The sequence below is a fragment of the Hipposideros armiger genome, unplaced genomic scaffold, assembly GCF_001890085.2.
Source record: "Hipposideros armiger isolate ML-2016 unplaced genomic scaffold, ASM189008v1 scaffold_10, whole genome shotgun sequence".
Lineage (NCBI taxonomy): Eukaryota > Metazoa > Chordata > Mammalia > Chiroptera > Hipposideridae > Hipposideros > Hipposideros armiger.
This window is the reverse complement of record NW_017731360.1, coordinates 8,885,240-8,909,066: the sequence shown is the minus strand read 5'-3', so window position 1 is coordinate 8,909,066 and position 23,827 is coordinate 8,885,240. Positions and strand designations below refer to the sequence as shown.

Here is a 23,827-nt window from a genome sequence, read left to right as displayed (position 1 = left end):
CCCTGTCGGCCCCGCATGCTCCTGCCGGGCCCAACACAGCGCCGGCAGGAGCGAGCGTGCGGGCGGCACGCCGCGGGAGGGGGCACCCCGGCCTGGAGCCCCGCGCCCCGCTCTGGCCCTTACGTAACTGACTTTGAGTTTCCGGACTGCGGGACCCGCGAGCTGGGGCACCGGCTCTGCCCCACACACTCCCTTCCAGGTTTGGTCTAGGGGACTTCCCTCTGTCTCTGGTCTCCCAGGTCCTTCTGTCGGTCTCAGGTTCCTGCTAGCTCTCATTCCCGGATTCCATGCGTCTCTCATCTCGTGTCTGTGTAGCCAGTCTCTCCTTATCCCAGTCCTCCGTCTTTTCCCTAGAGTTTTCTTGCCTTCACGTACACTTGCTGGCAGACCCCACCTCTTTAGGGTAGAACAGGAGTTCTCCCCTCCAGCAAATTAGAGGCGGGGACTTGTCCAGAGAGACCCTAGCCCAAGCTTGCCCCAGAAGCCGGGGAGGGGAGGACGGTCCCGAGAGGGTTGGGGGAGGTTATTTCAAGGCCCACAGCTTCCCCTGGGAGGGAGTGGAGGCAGCCCCTTCTCTGCTTCAGGAGCTGTTTATCCAGAAGGGAGGAGGCTTGGGGAGAGCTTGGCTGGGGCTGGGGCTTAGGGCAGCTGCGAGTCCCTGTGAGAACTGCCTGGTGTCAGGTCAGGGTCAGATCCTCAGCTATGGAAGGGCCAGAGCACTGGCACAGAGCCTTGAGGTTTCAGCAAGCTCCCCACTTTCACCCTAGTTACAGTCCTGTGGGCTGGTCTTGGCAGGAGGCTGGAGGTGAGAAGGAGGCTAGAAGGCTTTCTCATGGGGGTAGGAGGAGGGTGGAGATAGAAGTGACCGACTGTCAGATCTAAGGAGCACCTACTGGGATCAACCCCTGCCTTCAAGGCCTTTCTGCATGTTGGAGAGACAGACACCTCAGAAATAACTTTTGCACCCTGCTGCTGTCTGGTGCGTGTAAACAAGGTGCTATAGTAGTCATGAGGTGGGAATTATTAATTCTGACTAGGAAGCGGGGAGGAGAGACTTTGCAGCGAGAGGTAGAAGGACTGGGAAGAAGGGGAACCAGAAGCTGTAGGAAGCAGAGAATAGGGAGTGAAGGGGACATCCCATACCGTATAGGCTTTGCGTGCAGCAGAACTGGGTTCGAATCTTGACCCTGCTACTTCCTTGCTGTGTGATGTTGTTGCATGAAACATCTCACCTCTCTGAGTCCTAGGTTCCTCCTCAGTCGATAATCTAGACCTTTAGCAGAATCAAATGAGGTAATAAGTGTGAAGTGACCAGAATGGGTAGCTGGTCTGGGAGCAGGCCAATGGGGGTGTTTAAAGAAGGAAATGAAGTGAGGAAGCCCCGAGGTTTCCTCTGTGTATATAGGAGGGACTGCCAGGTCCCAGCAATGTGGGATGCAGGTGGAGCGCCTGGGTGTGTGGGTGATACTCACTGAGGCAAGGAGGTCCACACCCGTCTGTCTACTGATCCGCCCATCCTTGCACTGCCTAGACCAGGCTGGCTTCCCTCCTGTAGGCCCCAGGTGCCAATAGAAGCTCCCAGGGCTCCCAAGCTGCCCCACCCCCTAGGCTAGTGGGGGTATGGCTCCTGGTAGGGCAGGGCCGGCACCCCCCTCTGCAGAGTGGACCCTAGCCAGGAGCCTGGCAGGCTGTGCGGAGCAGGAACATCCCAGCCTGGCTGGGAAGATGCTGACGCTGTACAGGCCTCTGGAAGCCCAGAGCTCTGCTGTCTGGGGTCAGGCCCAGCTTATGGGACCTGGGACTGCCTGGGTGGGAGTAAGGAAGGGAGATACAAGGAGAGACTCCTGGACAGGGAGCCTGAGCAAAGCTGTGGAACTGGAGAGGACATTTATGGATTTATTCTCTCAGCCTTTCCTGAGCACCTACTGTGTGCCATATGCAGGTTTGCTAGCCACAGAGCTGAACAGGACACCCATGAAGGGCTCACCATAGAGATCATTGTGGGCTGAGATTTGCTGGGGCTTTGCAGAATGAATCTTTATGATAGTCCCCTGGTGGGGAGAGGGGCATTCAGAATTTTTCTGGTGCCCGAGATTCTCATGTTTATTAAAGGGGGCAGGATTCTACTCCCTTATAGCCTATGGGGCCAGTCACTTTTTCTCCTTGGGTGTCAGTTTCTCTTTCTGTGAAATGAAAGGGGGAGATGAGCCAAGAGTCTCTAAGGATCTTCCAGCACCCATCACTATAATCTCCAGGACCTGGATTTGGACTTAGTCCACCCCGTACCCTCACCCCACATGAGGGAGAGGAGAGAAAATGGGCAAGGGCAAGGTCGAGTGGGATGGGTCCCCGAGTCCTGTTCTTGGCTTGTGTTCTCTAAGCATAATTGGAGCCACCTTGCTGTGCATAGAGCTCTGTGCTAAGCCTTTAATGTGCAGCATTAAGTAATGTCATCCTTCCAGCCTCATGAGGGAATAGATATTATCCCTATTTCACAGGAGTTCAGGGAGGTGGATCGGCCTGACTGAAGTCATACAGCGAGGAAGTGGGTGGGCTGGGACTCAAAACTAGGTCTGTCTGACTCCATAGTCCAGACTCACTAAAAGGGGAAACCTCTGCCTTACAGGTACTGGCCCTTACCTACGTCCACATTTTGCCCACATTGCCTACCCCTTACCTATGGAACCTGTCTGACCCCTGCTGGGTGAACTTGGAGCTCTGAGATATTCAGACTGGGGAGTTGGGGGATTGGCTGTGCCAGTGCCCACTGGACCTGGGAAGGGGAGAAAAGAATAGAGGGAGCAAACTGTGTGTCCGGGCCCCACAGAAAGTATTCCCAGAGGGCTAGCTAACCGCATTTGACTACTGCCCAGATGTAAGAACTGGGCACTGAAGGCAACTTTGGTTATGTGGCCAGCTTTGGACTTCAGTTTCTCCATCTGTAAAACAGGGATTTTGGTAGTTGACTGCAAACATTCCTGGGCCCATGGGTATGTGGCTGAAGCCGGCGATGGGGTAAAAGGTTAGAGGAAGGGGTCGGGGTAGTAGTGGCTGAGCCTGTTTGATTTTGAGCCAGGAACAGCTTGGATCGGAGACTGGCTGTTTGACAGCTATTTCAGATGAAGGAACTGAGGTTGGAGAGGTTCAAAGGCTTGTCTGGGGCTGTGCAGCCAGTGTTGCAGAAACTGAAGGGAAAAAAGCCAGGGAAGACTTGGAGAACAAAATCCTGGCAGATGCCAGTTGGCATCCTGACTCGACCACTTAACTAGACTTGGAGATATGAGAGTGACATCCCCAGGAACACACAGAGAAAAGTCCCTTTACCTCACTGTCCTCATCTGTAAAATGGGAATAGTAATATTTCACCTTTGTCCACTTCCTGGGTTATTGTGAAGGTCACAGGAGATGACGCTTTTGTAGAATCAGGCGAGAATGTGGGTGCTAGTCATTTTTTGGTCCAAAGCTGCAGTTCTGGGTGTGTTTTTGGGGAGAGGGTACTGCCGACAGCCCCTCTGGTGAGATGCTTCACCCTGGGGATGTGTGGAGAACAGCCCTAAGATTGCCACCACCATTTATTGAATATTTACCGTGTGCCAATCACTATTTCAGAGCTGCACCTCTCACTGTCTCCTTTAATCCCTACCTTGTCAGGTAGGTGGTGGCCTGACCCACACTAGGCCCCTCCCAAACCCATGCCCACAGCCCCCTGTAGCTAACACTAATGGACAGTTTATTGTGTGCCAAGCATTGTGCAAAATGTTTTATATATATTAGCTCATTTAATCCCCGCAACAACCCTGGAGGTAGGTGCTAATGCTATCCCCATTTTACAGATGAATAACAGGCACAGAGAAGTTAAGAAACTGGCCAAATGTCATCTAGCTAGTGAGTGGTAGGGCCAGGGTTTGAACCCAAGTTCTTAAGTTTCCTCCTTGAAGCACTCATCGCAGTTCTAATTCAGTTAATATTTATATGATTGCCTCCTCGCTGCACTGTAGGCTCCATGCTGGCAGGGACCATGCCTGTCTTCTTCATGCTATATCCCCAACACCTGGCTCACAGTAGGTGCTCAGTTAATATTTGTCCACAAGATCATGTTGCCTCCAGTGGGCTGGGCCCTGGGTGGCCTGATGAGCCCAGGGTGGATTATCAGATTATCAGATTGCTGACTGAGAGGGTATCTGCCCCAGCAGAGCTCCAGAGGCAGAGGGAGGGCAGGATTTTCCCCCTGGGCCCAGGCCCAGGCCCAGGCTGACGAGGGGCCCCAAAGAGCTTGTTTGTTGGTTGTGCTTGTGTCTCACTGCTGTCCTTTGCTTCCATGTGCCACTGTGGCGATGGCTCCACGGCTTCTCCCTGACTGGCTGCGTGACCACAATGGCTGCTTCTGGGTGAGTACTGGTTTGGCTAAATGACTGCATGTGGGCTCCATTCTAATGCATGTCCTGTGGCTCTGGCGCCACTAGGAGGTGTATAGGAAGGCCCAGTGGTGGGGGTGGAAGAACTGAGGGAGGGCACTCTGCGAAGTGAGGATCCTACCACAATCAGCTGACTCTCTGCGGACACTTAACACGCTGATGTGGTAATTTTTGGGTCACATGATATAATGCAAAGGTCTTTGGGGCTGGACTGGTCTGGAATAGAATCCTTATTCTGCCACTTGTAGCTGGGTGGATCTTTGCATCTCAGTTTCTCATCTGTGAAAAGGAACATTAACACCTACCCGGCACAGGTATGTTTGTTCTTTAATTCATGTAAGCCCCACGAGGGCAGGAATTTTTGTTCATCTGTTCACTGCTGTATCAGCATCTAGGATATAGTGGCATGTAGTAGGTGCTCAATAAATATTTCTGACTGAAGGAATGTATTTATTCATTCAGTGTCACTATGCTCCATCAGTGGGCTTTATATTAGATTAAATGGCTAATGGATAAAGTGCCCAGCATCATCGGGGCTCATGAACGTGAGTTCCCTCTTTCTCCCTAGACTGTGAGTTCCTTGGTGGGGTTGGGGTGGGGAGCAGGACTCCGTTAAATGAACTCTGGGTCCTCTGAACTGAATGTAGGGCCAAGTACCAAGCCCATTAATCAACAGAGAGAGCAGCCTAGGCATTTAGGCTCAGGGCCTTTGCTTAGAACTGGGGAGGGAGTGGCAGAGCCTCTAGGTTTCATAAGGAGAAAGGGGTGGCTGGAAAGGTGGGGCAGAAGGTAGGAGGGGCAAGGAGGGACTCTGCCTCTTAGTACTGCCACTTTTCTAGCTATGCGACCTTAGACAAGTCATTCATGTCACTGAGTCTTGGAGACTTCATCTGCAACATGCATATAATGACACTTCCCCCACCCGGTCATGGGAAGGAACCAAGGAGAAATGCCCAACCCAGGGCCCCACGCTATAATTGTTGGTTTCCTCCCAGCCCTGGGCTCATTCTGGGAGGGGACTAAGTAAAGTGTTCCTCTTTTTGGATCCTTTCATCTACTTTTAACTTCCCACCCGGCTGGGACTAGAATTCGGGACTCAGGAGCCTCAGACCCCTCAGCAGGCTGGCCAGGGCCTGGGATAAGGCTGGACTTTGCCCAGTGGAGAAGTAGCTCAGTGGAAGTCCCAGCTTGGCCATTGTTTTGCTGTGTGACTTGATTCAGTAACTCACCTTCTCTGGGCCTAGGTTACCTCACTTTATAAAATAGGGTAAATAAAGGATACGTCCCGTGAATAATTATTTAATGAGCAAATGGGTGGCTTAGGCATTATCATTGCTATTACTATTTGGGTCTGGCTAGGTGGTTCCAGAGTGGGCCCTGGAGAATTACATCCCATCTTGGTCTAGGGATCCTGAGAATCTCTAGTCATCATATGTATTATTGCCATGTATTGGACATTTCTTATATGCTGGGCTAGTCGTTTATGCTATTTTAGATACATGATCTCATCTAGTCCCCCCAGTGACCCAGGCATTATGGCCCCCACTTTATGGATGAGAGAACTAGTGCTGAATCAAGTGAGTGACCCGGAGTCACATAGTTATTTAGGGGTGGAACTGGTCATTATCAGACCCAAGTCGGCCTAAAAACTCTCTTACCTCCCCCAAGGAAGCAGAGACTGTATTTGAGTCATCTCTGTCTACACCCTCCCTACCCTGGTCTGCTGCTCTAAGAGCTTTGAAGAGAAGAAACAACAGAAAGCAGGAGAAAGCCAGGCACCCTAGTGGTTGAGTGAGGCAGACCTGGTTTTGAATCCCATATCTGTTGCTTACTTGTTTTCTGACCTTGGGCAAAATGCTTAACCTCTTGGCGGCTTAGTTTCCTTATCTGTAAAATGGGGGTAATAAAAGAACCTACCTACCTCCTAGATGCTGGAGTGTTCATGTGAGGATTAAATAATGCATATGAGGCACGTGCATATGAGTACTCTGATAGTAATTATTATTGTTATTATTATAGTTATAATCATGAGTATTATTTTGGGATTACAAAGATATCCCTCTTGGGACAGTTGGAGACCAGGCCTGGAAGGGGCCTGCTGGAGATAGGCGGGTAGCAACCTAGTCTGACAGGTTCTGAAAGGCACCTACCTGTAAAGTGAAGGGAGGGAGGGGTCCTCCTGGAAAGTTATCCAGCTGTCTGCTTTCACGAACACCCACTCTGTGACAGGGCAGGGGACACAGAGATGAATCTGTGCTGTCTCTACCCCCTGCCTTCCTGGGAGCTCAGAGTCTAGTTTTGGGAAGAAGGACGCAGAAACCACCAACTCTACTTTTGATCAATGCACTGAAGTGTGAACTGTGAAACATCTCAGGCAAAGACCAGGAGAAAGGGCATTCCTAGCTGAAGGAACTGCTTTGCCAAGGTAGAGAGCCACTGCCGGCGCTTAGCGGAATGCGGCTGGAGAGACAGGCTTGGGCGAGTTGAGGGACTTGACCCAGAGGCAGTGGGGAGCAATCGGATATTAAGCAGCAGAATGACATGGTCAGGCTTGTATTTTGGGAGGATCACTTGGTGTGGAGGACAAATGGGAGGGGAGGCGCAGAGGCAAGTCTCCAGGGGAGAGGTGCTGAGATATGGGGCAGAGATTGAGTCATGGGATGGAGAGCAGAGGGGGGGAAGTGAGGTCTGTTTAGGAGGCAGAGCCAGCAGGATGTGATAGTGGACTGCAGTGGGCAGGCTGGAGAGGAAAGAGGTGAGAGTGAGAGCTTGGGGTCTGGCGGGTGACGGGGCCTGCTGGGGTCTCTGGCCCAGGGACATATCTGGGAGGAGGAACCAGAGTTAGGTTGGGGGGCTAAAAACCACTTGTCTGCTCCTTGCCACCTTCCGCCTCAGTTCCCCCAGGTAGTAGCTATGAGCTGGACACGGGGGCAAGACCTCTGGCCATCAGGGCCCATGCCCCCAGCTCCTGCCTTGGGAGTCCCTTTTGGTGATGCTGGCAGGGAGGACAGCTTTTTGGGGTGGGGGTCAGGCAGGGGCTGTGTGGTACAGAGAAGCCCTGAGTCCTAGCCCTACCCATGTCACTGAAAGTCTGTGTGACCTCTGACGTCACTCCCTCTGTCTTGCCTTCCTTTTCCTTGCCTTGAAAATGAGAATAAGAAAACCTGTTGTGCCTGCCTCAAAGATTCAGGGATAAAATGCAATTAGAGATAATCATTTATTGAGCACTGACTGTGTACTGTGCCCTGGGAGACACAAAGATGACTCAGACAGGGTTCCTACTTCTCAGGAGGCGTGAAGCTCTTTAGAGTGAGCCCAGCTGAGCGGGTGGTTTCTGGGCATTGCTAGGCTGGGATTTCAAGGATGAATAAGAGCTCTCTAGGTGGGCGGTGGGGGGAACAAATTTTTAGGCATAGGGAACAGCATATGCGAAGGCTTGAACCCACATAATGTGCTCAGAGTTAGGTATGGATGGAGCATAAAGGGAGAGGTAGATGGTGATGGGAGATGAGGCTGGACACGGAAGCAGGGCCAGATCATGCAGGGCTTTGAAAATGGTCACTGTGGAGATGGTCACTTGCTGCCCTCTCCTTCCTGCACCCTCATAGCTGCCTGTTTCACGGAGACTGCCAGGGCCCTTTCCGCCTGCTCCACCCCCATCTCTCCTCCTTGTCCCCTTTTCACCCCTACCCTAGTCAAACCCAGTGGCTGCCTCTCTCAGGAGTCAACAACCTGGGTTCCCTGCCAGCTCTGCTACTTATAAGTGGTGTGGCCTGCAGTCACTTACCTTTTCTGTACCTCAGTTTCCACCTCAGTGAAATGGGACAACCCGCCTTCCTTACAGGGAAGTTTACAAATGGAGGTTTCAATGAGATAATCCCCACAAATGGCCTTGCACATGTAATGGGCACCCATAAAAAGGATTATGTCATCATGATTTGGACTGTTCAGGTCTCCTGGTCCCACCCACTGCTTCCCCAGCCTCTCTTGGCAGCCTGATCTGGCCAACAAAGGAAGGAAAGGATTAAGAAACAAGCCCAAATCTCCAGAGGGGGCCTGGCCCACTGCCAGCTCAGTCCCTCCTGCCCCTTGCTCCCCTTGGCCTCAGGCCCAAGGGTACTCAGTCTTGAGGCCTGGGCTCCCCCCAACTCCCCACCCTAGGGGCCTCTCCCTGGCTAGAGGCCAAAGCCAGCAGCAGCCCTGAAAAAGGGATAAATATTTTGAAAATATGTAGCTTTATTTTTATTCCCTGAAAGCTAGTAATCAGGCCCTTTTTTTCCTGGGTAATTGGGAGAAGAGTAAGTGTGATGTCCTGTATCTGTGGGAGGCCCCATAATCTGGGCAGAGCTGGACCCCTGAGCCTTCTGGATTCTACAACCGAGGTTGGTGACCTTAGTCCCTTTTGCGGGAACCTCAAATCAGAGCCGGTGGCTGATGATACAAGGTCACGCAGCAGGAACCTAGACCCTTTTCTGCATGTCCTATGAATGGGTATGATGTAGTGGCTGGCCTTGGCTGTCACTTGACTTCTTTGAGCCTCAGTTTCCTCTGCTGTAGAATGGGGCTGATTTTACTGTGAGGATTGGTGAGAATATAGATAAAGCACTCAGTCCAGTGCTCAACACTTTGCATCCTCAAGGGTAGGTAGCTCCTGTTATTGCTATTGTAACTGCTGCCTCCAAGAACCTACCTCTTCCCCGTCTAGGCACTTGGAGTTTTGAGACAGTTTCTTGTTGAACAAATGACAGCCAATAAACTTTTAAAGCGAGAGGCTCAGCATCTGCCCCCCCCCCCCTGCCCTCCCTTTCCCTCTCCTGGTTGGCTGGAACATTCTAGCCTCATCCTTGGCCTGATTTTGGCCTCTGCCCCCAGATGATCCCTGCCCTCCTGGCGCCAAGCCCGCACGGTCTCCATTCCAGGAGCCACACAAGGACAGTTTCGCATCTGCAGCCTCCTCTGATCAGATGCCACTGCAACCACTTTGGAAAAGCAGAGTCAGAAGGGTCCTGCATCACCCACACCTAGGCTGAGGGGACAGAGGTGGAATGGGAACTCCCTGAAACTATCTCGCAGGGAGCTAGGACCACATTACGCCTTTCAGAGGTCATGAAATAGGCCTAGAAGAGAAAGCCTGGCCCACGGGCCAAAATGTGTTCGAGTGGAAGGAGCACCAGGCTGGGTTCTGGAGGGCTGCACTCTCTGTCCCCCTGTCCCCCGCCACAGGTCTTCCTGCCCTTTCCGAGCCTCCAGTTTCTGATTTATAAAAGGAAGGGGATGGATTGATGTCAGAGGTTTCTACTACTATTATAGGATTAAAAAAAAGGGATTTGGGAGCTGACAGACCTTGCTTTAAACCCCAGCCTTACCACTTGCCAGCTGGGGGACCTGTAGCAGGTTGTTTTTACCTCAGTGAGCTTTAGTTTTCTCCCTTGTAAAATATTACACCTTCTCATAGGATTTTAAGGGCTAAATTAGATAAATTAGATAGGGAAAGCGCTCAGTCTATAGCTAGCACCTTGGAATTATTGTTGCTGTTGTTATTCATGATTAAGTAGAGACTAGAAGAAGAAACCAGTTCAGGCCAGTCAGAAAACAGTTCATTGAGAGGGCAGAGCTTGAGATATGTGTAGATGCATTTGTTCATTTCAATTACTCAACAAATATTTAGGATTTGCATAGATAGGACATAGGGAAGAGGAGAAAGATGGAGTCAAATAGACCTGCCTATTCTAGCTGTGTGATGTGGGATCAGTTACTTCTTTTCTTTTGGTCTCACCCCCTTATCTGTAAAATGGTGAGAGTAATGAACATAATCCTTACCTCCAGAATTGTCCTAAGGCATGAGAGTTCAAGTTCACAGTGGGTGATCAGTCTGTCTGATTCCTTTCTCCTTCCAGCTCTGTTAATGACGAGGTATGATCTCAGGCAAGTCCTTGAATACACCAGGTACACTTCTGCCCCAGGGCCTTTGTGCTTGCTGGTCCTTGGGTCTGGAACACTCTACCCCCAAGTACTTTCATGACTGTCCTCTCATCTCCTTAATTTTTTTGTTTATACCATCTTCTCAGTAAGGCCTTTCCTGACTATCCTATTTAATATTGTAACCCTTTCCCACCTCAACACCAACATTCCCTATTCTCCCTCCTGGCTTATTTTTTCTCCATAGCACTTATCACTCTTTGACATACTATATTTTACTGAATATTTGTTTACTGTTTATCTCCCCCACAGGAATATAAGCTCAGTGATAACAGTGATTTTTGTCTGTCGGGTTCAGTGTTATATGCTGTGTACCCAGAAGAGTGTGTGGTTTATAGTAGGTGCTCAATAAATATTTGCAGAGCGAATGAATGAATAAATAAAGCTCCTCTCTGGGTCTAGCACTGTGCTGAGCACCTAGTAGATTCTCAATAAATAATTGTACAAGTGGTCATCGGTTCTCTCCATTTGTCAGATCATACTTTGGCTGGGTCAACCCGGAAGCCCTCTTGCTTCTGACATTTTCTGCCAGGATATCAGTTTCAGTTAGAGTGCCCACATCTTCTGTGTCTGAGCCTGAGCTATGCAGAATTTCTAGTTGAGGCTGTTTGGCTGTTGGGCCCACAATGATTATTATGTCATTATTGGTAATTAGCACTTAGGCTCAGAGGATTGAGCTTTTGTTTTTCTGCAGAAATCACAGCAGAGAGCTGTGCCAACCAGTAGGGCCCAGGCCTGGAGCAGCTTCCTCTGTAACTGTCCCCTTCCTGTGGGTTCATGGCTTTGGGAGACCTAGATGGAGGTGCCCAAAGCTAGGGCACCTAGGTAAACCGTCTCAATGGCTGTCTTCCCCAGGCAGTATTTGGCAAAGTTTCTCCCCTACACCTTTGGCTGTCCATGCCTGGTTGATATATATAGGGGCGCTTCTAAAGAGGGGGCTCCCTACACCCCTGGGGGTGCTAGATATAGGGTTTCCAAATGTCCAGCAGACGGGCATTTTTTTGATGCTCAGGATTCAGGTAGTATGGGTGGAGGCCGTAACCCTGGGTTTAAGACTCAAGAGCCCAGTTCAAGTCTCTGCTTAGCTGCTGAGTTGTTGGGTCACCTTCGGCACACACATCACTACCTCTTGCTGGGCCTCAGCCTTCTCACCTGTCCAATAGAGATAAAGACACCGGCTTGGTTTCATTGAGAAAGAGAGGCAGGATAGTGTAGTGGGCAAAGGATAGAGTTTTGGAGTCATATACACCTGGCTTCTCAACTATACCCCTTTCTAGCTGTGTGATGTTGGGCAAATTGCTTCACTTCTTTGACTTCAGTCCTGAAAGCTATAACATGGAGTTAAAATAGTACCCACACCCTAAGGTTGTTGTGAGAACTAAATAAGAGAAGGTAGGTCAAGTACTTGGGCACACAGTGAGTGCTCTATACATTTTTGCTGGTATTATTATAATGACTATAATGGAAAATGCAGGTAAATCTGTGAACTGTAAGAAGGGCACTAGCAATAAAGCCAGGCAGATGTGGGTTTGAATCCTAACCCTGACACTTACTAGCTGGGTGATTTTGGGTAAGTTTTTCTCTTCCCTGAGACTCTACTTCCTCATCTGTGAAATGGGAATTATAGTCATACCTTCCTCCAGGGGCTGTGTAAAGGTTCACTGACATATTGCATATAAAGTACTACTTGGTACAGTGGTTGGCACATGTCATTCCCGTTTCGTAGATAAAGAAAAGAGAGAAACAGCGACTCCACTGAACTCACATAGCATCCCAGTGGTGAAGCTTTGATGTGAACCCAAGTCAGCCTGCCTCAAAAGCCCACATTCTTTTTACCTCTTCTTACCATCATCCATATATGGAGTGGTGATAATGATCATCCTTATTGCTGCTGGACTCACTTATTCCATGATCCCCAGTGCCTACACAAAGGAGGTGCTCGGTAATTTTTGTTGGATGAAGAAAAGGGGGACCGGTGTGTCCTCACTTCCAGGGAGGCTTTTGCCTGGGGTTGAAGATTTCTTTGGCTTGGTTGACAGTAGATAGAAATAAAAAGCATATGCAGTGCAGGTTGGGCTTTGTAATCTGCAGAACCCTTTTGCACCCCTCACACAATTTGATCCTTCTTGCTATCCTGTACGACATCCTGGGTAGGCACTGCCACCTCCATTTGCCTGGTGATGAAATGGGAGTCCAGAGAGGGTATTATGGACTGAATGTTTATGTTCCCCACCCCAATTCATGTGTTGAAGCCTGAACTCCCAGGGTGTTGGTATTTGGAGATGGGGCCTTGAGGAGGTGATTAGGGAGGAGCCCTCGTGATGGGATTAGTGTCCTTATAAGCAGAGACACCAGGGAGCTCACTCTCTATGCCATGTGAGGAACGGTGGGAAGGTGGCTGACTGCAAGCCAGAAAGAGGGCACTCACCAGACACCGACCAGGCTGGCACCCTGATCTTGGACTCTCAGCCTCCAGAACTGGGAGAAAATAAACGTCTGTTGCTTAAGCCACCCAGTCTGTGGTATTTTGTAATGGCAGCCCAAGCTGACTAAGACACAGGGTAAGTGACTTGCCCAAAGTCACACAGTGAAATTTTGGCATACCTAAGGCTGGAACTTATTTGTAGTCATTTGTCTCTTTCTCCCCGCGCTGAAACACTGCCAGTCTCTGGAAGGCTTAGAAATCGAGACAAGCTGAATGCTAGATAGGCAGCTCAGGGACAGTCGTGTCACAGCAGCTTTGGAGGATCTTGGGGCAAATCAAACCTCAGCCATTTCTGGGTGCCGAATCTCCCCTGCTTCTGCCCCTTGTTTTTTTGGAGTGTTTCCACAGCAGAAAGGATATGACTTGCCAACTCCAATATATGTATTGTACTTACATTTAGTTTTTTTTATTTTACTGTGCACAGGAAACTCTTTAAGACAGAGCTTAATGTAATTTTGTAAGCAAAATGTATTGTGTCAAAGAGGTCAAAACATGCTCTGTGTTTTCAAATAGTGTCTTTCATTGCATCTGCTGATTTCTTTTGCTTTTATCTCAAAAATGACCAGAACAGGCAGCCTTGTATGCTATAATTAAAACCATAAAATGCTGCAGTCATTGCATCCTAGAAAAGTAATCATGGGTATGATTTAGATAAAAGGATATAAGAGCAAAAAATGGGAAATAACCTAAATGTCCAACATTTAGGTTTAATTAAATTATGTTATATCCACTTATTATAAATAACACGGCACTGTTAAAAATGGTGATTCAAGGGCTGGCCGAGTGGCGCATTGGTTAAGAGCTGGCTTGGGACGCCAGAGGGCCCTGGTTTGGATCCCACATATGAGGGCCAGTGACACTGCCCTCTACAGTGAAGATGCTGAACAACAGCTCAACCTGGAGCTGGGCTGCCGTGAGTCTCTGGCTACAGCATAGGCTGCAGCCCCTGCTGCAGTGGGTTGCCATGGGCTACCGTGTGTAGCCAGCAGCCAGTGTGAGCGGCTGTCCAGAAGCTGGTGACTGATCTGCCTCGCCCTGGAAGAGCGCAATGATGGTGCCAACTTGGGCCAGTGAAGCAACGTCCTCCACAACTAGACTGAGGAACAGACAGCAACTTGTCTGTTCCCCTTCCCCCAATTCCCCAGCGCTGTTCCCATCCCCTAACTCCCCAATTAAAAAAAAAAATCTAAAAAAAAAAAATGGTGATTCAAATGTCATAATATATTGTTAGGTGAAAAAAAGCTGTTTCAAAACAATAATATCTAAATTTTAAGAAAGCATTAGGTTGAACCATATGCAGAACCATTTTTAACCTACAAAGTCAGTAATTTTGTATGACCTAATTTAATACACATTAAAAACAAAAAAGCATATCTGTAAGAAAAGGCACTCAAAGGGAAGTCTCCTACCAAAATATTGATGGTGTTTTTTTCTGATTGATGGCTTTGTGATGATTAAAATATTTTTCTTCTAATTTAACTACATATTTTCTATGAACAATTCAAGTACTATTACTAAAAATATTCCCCTAGAAAGGCATACCACTGTATGAATAGTAATTTTCCTGCCTTGTTATAGCTTGTTTGATTTATCATTGGTGTTGAAAAGGTCTAAAATGACTGCAATTTTATGACCACAGGAGGATGGAAAGCTCTACTCTTCATGTACTTTTGGTACAAGGATTGGTTTTTACTCAATAGTGACTGTTCAGAACACTTTGCTGGTGGGCCCAGCTTTTCAAAGCCCTTTTCATCTCTTGCCACCCCCCACAACAGACAAATGTTTTCCATGAGCCCTGTCACTGGGCTGTAAGGCCAGCTGTGTCCCTAATCCGCCCACGTCCCAGATTTGGGAATGGCTCAGACTCCAGCTATGCCCCCACTCTACCCCCACTTTCTTTCAATCTCATCTCTTTCAGGTCATTGGAAGCCCTGTCTACCTTCCCTGGCTTTCCCCACTGGTCACCACCTAATTTCACCATCTAATTTCACCCTCTTTCTTGCAGCTGGTGTTTGCTTTTACTCGAGCTCTGTTTGCAATGGGGAAGGATTAGGACCCTTTCATGCTGTCTTAGTGGCCTTGACTGCTCCAGGGGCTGACAGGCAGCTAGGGGGGTCTGTATTCCCTAGGAAGGAACAGGAGGGGTGGTGGGGAGGCAGTGGTGGGCTCAGCTGGCAGGCGGAATAGAGTGGTCCCTAGAGATCCCATCCTGGGGTTTGGAGCATGGCACAGCCTCCATCCAGATGTGAGCATGGAGCAGGCAGGGTGGGAACTTGGTTTCTGCATAGGAGATTAGCTTTAGAGATGGTGCTTGGGACCTTTACCCTTGGTACCCAATGGCAGCCTCTGTAGGGTGAGCTGGGATTTGATGCCTGTTTGCAGAAGCCTCTTCTAAGAGGACAAATGGGCACATGAGTGAGGATGGTTCTCTGCTTTCAGATTGGGCAAAACTTACACCCCACCTCCTACTATCTGTTGGGCCAGCTACACTCACGAGTTGGGCATTTAAAATAACAGGTGATGGTGTGAACCTAATTAATAACAAAAATCCTCCTTGTGTGGATGATACTTTACAGTTTACAAAGCCCTTTCATCTCCAGGCTAAGAATTAAAAGTCAGGACTAGAAATTAAGTCTTTCAGATTTTATTTTATTTTATTTTTAAAATATTTTTATTGGCGAATTGGGGAGGGGAACAGTATTGGGGAATCAGGGAAGGGGAACATTGTGTTTTTCCAGGACCCATCAGCTCCAAGTCAAGTTGTTGTCCTTCAATCTTAGTTGTGGAGGGTGCAGGCTCAGCTCCAAGTCCAGTCGCTGCTTTCAATCTAGTTGCGGGGGGAGGAGGGGCGCAACCCACCATCCCATGCGGGAGTCGAACCTGCAACCTTGCTACCAAGAGCATGCGATCTCACCAGCTCAGTGGCAGCTCAGCTCGGGCACAGCTTGGATGCAGCTCACTGGCCCATGTGGGAATTGAACCAGCGACCCTGTTGCTCAGAGCTCGCTTTCTTAATCAACAGCCACTCAGCCGGCCCCAAGTCTTCCAGATTTTAAAGCTTGTGCCAACAGTTCTTGGTGTGGTATTGCATGGCACTCTGAATTTGAGTGGTTTACACCTGCCTTGTGTCTAGCCATTTTCTGCTAATCTGAGACCCCTGCTTCTTTTCAAGGTGATGTTTATTAAATACTACACACTCCATGCATCCAACCAAGCCTGTTTAAATGTGATGTGTCAATGCCTAGTACTTCATGGCATAGAGAATATTGATTTTCATGAATCTGAATTTGCTGCATAACAGTGGTGGTAGTGGTGAGCTGTCTTGTGCCTGATCTTTGGGATTTATCCTTCCTGGTAGCAGATTTCCAGGTCTGATAGGTGAAGGAAGCCCCTGAGACACAGGGGTGGTAGGGCCAGAGCTCCTCCAGTCAAAAGCATGGCTGAAAGAGGCAGGGGACCAGAGTATTCAAGGACAGGTACTTTACCCCTAGTACGCAGGATGATCTTGGCCAAGTCACCTGACCATAGAAACTTCAGCATTCTTATATATAAAATAATTTGTTCACTCATTCAACAAATATTTATTGAGTGTGCACTGCTCTGGAAGATGAAAAAGAGTGTCAAAATCCTTGTCCTCCTGGAGCCTGCAGTCTAGTGGGTCTAAACTCCAGCAATTTATTGAGAGGGACATCATAAATACCTATATGGTAGAAAGTCAGGTAGAAAGGAGTGCTATGAAGCAAAATTAAAGCAGGGCAAGGGTGTGTGAGGGGAGGCTGTTTTAGATAGGGTAGTCAGGTGGTCCTCAAGGGGTTCTCAGGATGACTCAAACAGATAATTCATATAACGTGCTAAGCTCAGTGCTGACAACCCTTGAGGGTTTAACAAATATATTATTATTATGTCAGCCAGCTCCACACCTCTCAGTCCATATTTTAGTCTCCAAAGAGCAGTAATAATTAACACTTATGTAGCTCTTACTATGAGGTAGGCACTGTTCTAAGCCCTTTACATACTTAACTCATTTAATTCCTACCATAACTCTTATGAGGTAGGAATTATCATTATCTCCTTTTTATGGGGTCGGAAACAGGAACAGAGGTCAAACAATTAGAGAGGGCTGGAATTTGAGAATGGAACCGAGGTAGTCTGTTTCTAGATGTGAGAGGGCTGTGATTAGATACCAGGAGACAGTGTAGCTGGCGTATACAGGCTCTGATGTCAGATTGCCTAGCTTCTTATCCTAGCAGGTCTAAACCTCTCTGCTTGGGTTTCTTCATCTCTAAAATGGGAATCCCCAAACCTGTCTTACCTCATAGGAACCATACTTAAAACAGCCTTCTTTCTGCTCTGTGGGGCCGGATCTTGTTCAGAGACCAACTTGGCAGGGAATGTGAAGGGTCAAGGGGCCTCAAACTTCTGAAAGGAAATAAAGGCACATAAGGCATTTGTCAGAGCAACCCTAAGTTCAGCTAGGTTTTTATGATTTTGAGGGTGCCAGGGTGGAATTAGGAGTCCCTTAAGCGCAGAAGACAGCTGAAATCTTGATGTGGCCACAATATTCAGTTTCCATCTCAGGCCTTACACAGCTGCTAGGGGAGGTAAAATCTTATCAAGTGTCAGAGGTAGAACGCCTAGAGATGGTTAAGTTAGTATATGGGGAAACCGAGGCCCAGAAAAGGTGAGTGACGTAACCAAGGTCACTAGGTGCATTAGCGGGCATTCAGCTGGGGTAGCCTCGCGGCAACCTCAGCTTTCCCTGAGGATTCCAAATCTCAGCCTTTTATCTGGCCCTCCTCCAAGTGGAAAGGGCTTCACCTTCGTGCTGGGCACTTACTGCCTCATTCCCCACGTGGATGCTGCAGCAGCCGGGAGCTCCCGGACTGTAGAGCGGGTTCAACTTGCGCGTGCGCACACGCGGCCAGCCCCTTGCCTTTCCCCTTTTTTCCTCCCCTCCCCATTCCTTGCCCACCTAGGGGAGGGGGGGAGCCAGAGGAGCCAGAACTTGGCCTCAGCCAATGGGCTGACGGGCCGCGGGCCCGGCCCCCTCCTTCCCTCTGGTGCCGTCCAATAGAAATTTACTACAATGTTGTGGCGACCAGAGGGGGAGGGGCGCGCGCGGGCGGGCTGGCTGCGGGCCGGGCTGGCCTCGCCTCGCGGAGGAAAGGCGGGAGGGCGCGCGCCGGGGCCGCTTGCTCACTCATTCGCTCCCTCCCTCCGCGGGTGGGTTAGTCAGTCAGTCAGTCTCCCTGCAGCCGGCGGGCCCGCGAGCCGCAGAGGGCCCGAGCCTCGGACGCCAGCGCCTCCTCCTGCCATTGTTCGTCGGGCGGCTGCAGCGGTGGGCGCGGGAGCCCGGGCCTCGGAGCCACCGGTGAGGCGAGGCGGCGGCGGCGCACGAGCGGGGTGTGTGTGTGTGTGTGGGGGCGCGGAGCTGTCCCCGAGGGGACGGTCCTGGTGGCCGCAGCGGCGCCGCAGCCTCTTTGTCTCCAGTCCCCCGCAGGCCCCGGGCTCGGGGCGCGGGCTCTACGGCCTTCGCACGCTGGAGGCTTGAGGGGCTGGAGCCTGGACGCAGGCGGCCTCAGGAGAAAGGCGGGGGCTGATCGGGGAGAGCGTTTCAAAGTTAGGCTTGCGGTATATTTTTGACGCGTGGAAGTCTGTACGGTCTGGTCTGTCAATCATTGCACAGTGGGCAGGAGCCTTGGAAGGAAACCAAATGGGGGAGAATTGCAGGTTTTGGGCGGTGAAGGTGTTGCGTGCAGCCGCAGAGCGATTTCTTCGTGACGAGGTAGCCGAGCTGTCTGGAGAAGTCAGGCACAATCTGAGGGGTGGAGAGCCAGCGAGGACTTTAGGGCCTTCCCGCCATGGACACCCACATCCTTAAAAAAGAAAAAAATCCTCCAAACCCGAGGGCTCAAATGCGCTCCCCTAGTCATCACGGTTCCCGTGACCAAAGGGTTAAATCTATTCTCTCAGCATCGTGACCTCCTTTTTCAGTTCGCGCATCTGTCGGCTTGGAAATATTTCCTCCTGCTTGCTGGGCTGCTTTTACCTGTGGAGAGACTGGCTGGAGGCTCGCCCTCTGAGATGCATCAGCAGGCTCTTCTTGCTGGCGCGGGTTTGCCAAAACAGGTTTATTCTTCACAGAATCAGGCATTCTCTTGAGAGAGAAAGTGATCGCACGTGAAACAAATTGCTGACGGATTGGTTTCTGGCCACATGATAGCGAATGTCATCCTGTTGTTTCTCTAACTGTACCCTACCATAAATGACTAGTCTGTGGAGACTTGTCGGTGTTTGGCATGTTTTGCTGATTAGGAGACAGTGGGGTTTTTTTGTGTGTGTGTGTGTGTGTTGTTGTTTTTTAAGAGATGCCGAGCTTTATTTAGTAGTCTGGGTGACTTCACAGCTGCTATTTTGTTCTTTTTTGTTTTTAGGGAAAATTGCAAGAAATGGTTATGTCTGTGCCTTGGATATTATTATAGTGGAGTTATACTCTCTTGAGGATATACTATATTGTACTTAATGCTGTTGCTCATCACTGTTTTGTGTATTCTCACTCCTGGCAAAAAAATTTTAGTTGGTTTGATCCTTTTAATCAAGCAGATCTATCTATCTATCTATCTCCTTTATGTAAGTCTTCTCATCCCAATTTTGTGAGTGTAGCATTAACCCTTTTTATGGAAACTTGACGTACTCTTCATTTTCCTTTTTTGTAAATTGGAAACATAATAAGTTCCTTGTTAGCTGTACAATGTTTGGTTTTAAAAAACAGTTTCTTGGGGTGTTAGGAGTATAATCCATGTAGAGTACTTAGCAGAGTACGTGGCACACAGTAAGTACTCGATAAATGACAGATTAAAGAAATGGGTATAATAACTGAACATCATATTACCTTGGAATCAAGGCGTTATTCAGAGTGCTTTCTACAGGAAGGTTATGATTAAGATAAAGGTAGGCATTATTCATATCCTTGGGGAAACGGAAGTACAGTATGTCTTTGCCACTCTTAAAAGTGAACTCACTGATAGACTGATCCTTTTCTCTTCTAGTAACAAAAACTACACTTTTTTCCCCTTGTATAATTGAATTCAGGGTTAGAAATAAATGTTTTTAATCTTTAGGCCTCACCAAAATTCTCCCAACATTTATACCAGTGTTTTATACCAAATATCTTACAGGTAAGTCCTTGCTCAATATGGCTCCAATCTACCTTTCCGCCTTTATTCTCCATATTACTTATATTTTCTAACTAAGAAGAACTTTTCAGTGGTAACCCATGCTTCCCACCTCTGTATACCTTTGCCCATGTGGTTCCCTCAATGCTTCTCATATATATTCCTCCTGCCTGTTTTCAGTTCTTGTACCTTAAAAATGTTTCATTTATTAGTAATTTGAGGTGTGGGAGAAAGTTCCCTATGTCTAAGGAACTTGATAGAGGTTTTTGTTTTGTTTTGAATTTTTTTTTGAGCTTCATTAGTATGGTCAGCTAGTTGAATTTTCTTTAACTGGTGGTTGTTAAAAGGATTTAGGTCCTAAGGGCTCCATCAATATATGCAGCACTGTGGTAGGTGGTAGTTGATGGTAGATTAAGAAAGCCTCTTAGGCTTCCATTCTACTCAGAGCTAAGAAGTCCACCAGTTGAGAAATTTAATGCTCAGAAACGCCAGCTGTCAGCAAATAGACTAAGCCAGTAGAAGAAAGTTTTATCTTTTAGGTGTGCCTCTGCTTGCCTTTTGCATCTCTTTCTCGATGGCCTAAGGACCAACATTTCCTTAATGTTTATTAAACACTCAAATCATATTTATTGCATTCAGGTAGTAGATATGGTGAGTAAACTTATGTTTTAAAGTAGGCTTATTCTCAATATAATATTTGATAAATAACATGATATAATTTATATAATATTAAGATAATACACAAATCTTCCTCTTTGTATATTTAAAAGTGCTTATCCTGTAATCTCCTTTCTTTTTTCCCTTAAGAAACACTTTGAGCTAATATCTAAATTAACAAATTATTTTAAATGATTCCTGTCTGTTCTGAAAAAAATGGTTTTGTTGAGATGTTACCTGTATTGACTGTATTTCCTGTTGCTCTCTTTTGTCAGGTTTGTGTCCCACATTTAAAGTCCACCAGTGTGATATTTTCTTGTGAGCAACTTGAGTTTAATATTTTTGGAAATTACAGAGCTAGCTAGCTTTCCATCTCATTCCTTGGTTTAAGGTCTTAATTTTTAAACCAGCTTATGTTATGGGAGATAGTGCGCTTGCAATGCTATTTGGTTTCCTTCCCCCTGTTCCTAGGAAAGCTTGAGAGTTAAGCTTGTCAGAAGAGTTGCCTAGTGTCAAGGGATGCTTGAATTCTCTGCAGGTGCTTTGATATGTTTACCAGTAAGTAGACTGTGATTTAAAATATGCGGTCTCTAATTTGTGAAGTGAGTGATAGAACTCGCTTATATTGTTTACTGAATGTCCAAATCCAACTTAATATTGGTGATCTGATTTTATAACTGTAGAATAGCGGTGGCCATTGGGGGCTGAATTTGGTTCTGAAATCAAGACGAGCACACATTTAGACCACAATCTGTTTCCTTGTTATCTAAGAAGGACGCCAGCCCTAGAGCTGCCAGTGTATTTTTCCACCAGTCTCATCAAATTCATGATTGGTCACATGCATATTCAGATGCAGATTCTAATTGCTATCACTAAAGGACTTGTTTTCTCCCCTATTGCTTGAGCATGAACTCACCTTCTTTTATTTGTGAGTTATCCAATAAGAATTCTAACAGCTTTTTAAAAAAAATAATGACCCCAAAGATGAAACTTTCAAAAACTTTTAAAGAGTTATAAAATAACGTGATGAATTGATCAGTTATGGGCCTTATTTTTGTAGAGAATCTAGAATTATTGGAAGGTAATTGATTCATTGCATTTATAATGGCTTTTAGCGAAAAGCCAGATTCCACATATATATGTTAATTTTTGTTGTTTATTTCGGTTTGTTGGTATGTCACTGGTGGTTTACTGTGTATCCTTTTTATGAGCGGGTTCATGATGTCTTCAGTAAAATGCAGTATAACAAATACTCTGGTGTAAACACCGGGTTAGATTAGTATTTTGATTTACCCTCCTGCTATTTAATGAACACACAGTGAGAAGGATAAAGAAAAAAGCTATGGCAATGAACAGTATTCAGAAATTGGAGGCCTCAGAAAGGGGAACTTGGATATTTTATTTTGAGTGCTGATCTTGTTTAGAATTAACTACCTCACTGATAGTGCTTCAAATGTTGGTTTTTAGGAAAGTTTAGTGGGAGAATCTGATTATGATCAAAGCTTGTTTACACTTATTTTTGCTATTTATTTTTATTTAAATGGGATTGTACCCATCTTAAATAATTTGGCTGGCTCTTTGAACTTTGAAGAAATGTAAAATACCATGAGTGTGGCCAATATAATCAAAGGAATGACTTGCTCAGAGAGACTTTAGTTTATCCTACCCCCTAATCTTCATCAGTTTCCCCCCAAATTCACCAAGTAAATATGTTACCCATAAAAGTCCCTTCTGTATAGAAATTCCAGAGCCATTCTGGCATCATTATTTATTTATTTTATTATTACTAAATTTTTTTTTATTATTTATTATTTTATTATTGCATTTATTAAGACCAGTTCTCATTTTGCAGTTATCTGTTGATTGTCTCCAAGATAAATCCATATGTGATTATTTATTAAATCGCTACTCTCCCTTCCATGCCTGCTCTATGAGTCACTTCTACCCAATTAATTTAGGTCCTCTTCTATTGTTTTCAACTCTCAGGGCAATCTTTATTTGTAGAAATCAAATTGTGTCTGAGCTATGTGGAGTGGAGCTTGGGTAGGGTTAAAGCAATCTTGGCAGATTGGGTGAGAAGAGGCAAGATTGTCTGATTGAATGGATGGATAGGAACTATGACTAAATATTTATATTGATAGTTATGATTGGAAGAAGCAGTAGATGCTCTATTAATATTATCTAACTCCATTCTATCTGCTTTCAATGTGTATCTATAATTCTATTTATTAATTCTATTCTATTTATCCATTAGTAGGGACAGGAACACCTCAATTTCTTTTTGAAAATAGGTGGAAGTAATAAGATAAAATAGGATATACTATATACTCCTGTAGTTAATTGTGATTTATAAATGTAACCTGCCTGCTCCTTGAGCCTTCTATCTTCTACAAAAATTATCCTAATCCTAACCAACCTTTGGTAGGCTCTCTAACTTGACATAACAGACTGAGGTTTAGATACTTTTTACATTGATATTCACTCAGAAAACTTTTATATTATATTTTGATAATATCTTCATTAAACCATAAAAAGTTATGATATAACAGTTTTGAGTGAAAAAGTCTGTGATTTAATAACATTAAAGCCTAGGGTTATTTTGAATTGGTTAAATTTAAGTCTGTGACCCACAGTGTAATAGAAATGTATACCATTGGTAATTTATGAATATATAGTCCTATGCCAAGCTTCATTTGTGATTGCTCTTTAGCCATTACTCAATGTTTATCTAAATTAAGTAACCCTATTAGAATCATTTTAACACAATGAGATCTTAACGGTGTATCTTTGAGTACAAAAATCAAAGCTTATAAAGAAGTGCTATTTTAATTTATATGTCAAACATGTATTTTAATTTATCAATTTGAAGTTTTACATATATTCAAAGGAAAAATATTTCGCTTTAATAATACACTTGGTAAAGTTTGTGGAAATTCACCCCCCTCCTCATCCACCCCCACCCCCTGCCCCCGCCCAGTTTTGACTATATGGACGCAGACAGAATTGTCAAGAGCTCCAAGGATTTAGGCCTTCAAATTTTACCTGCCAACCACTTCAGCGTGCACCAGGGACCCATGGAAGGCAGTTTAAGTGAAGGATTTTTTTTTTTTTTTTTG

The 23,827-nt window shown here is 46.7% G+C and overlaps 1 protein-coding gene across 21 annotated transcripts in view; it reads left to right on the top strand.

The window, feature by feature from the left end:
* The window catches only part of EPB41 (erythrocyte membrane protein band 4.1), a 189,670-nt gene continuing 165,843 nt past the window's right edge, over window positions 1-23,827 (top strand). For 5 of the 21 annotated variants that reach the window (XM_019660309.1, XM_019660319.1, XM_019660299.1 and 2 more), the window contains exon 1: window positions 69-199. Coding sequence is in view for 6 of the 21 variants with exons in the window: in XM_019660422.1 (XP_019515967.1) it covers window positions 16-199 (184 nt within the window). In the remaining 15 variants the exon portion in view is untranslated. Of the gene's footprint in view, window positions 200-3,895; window positions 4,389-4,633; window positions 4,730-18,003; window positions 18,251-23,827 lie in introns of those variants that run through there. The other 16 variants (XM_019660386.1, XM_019660378.1, XM_019660369.1 and 13 more) reach the window with 14 other exon arrangements.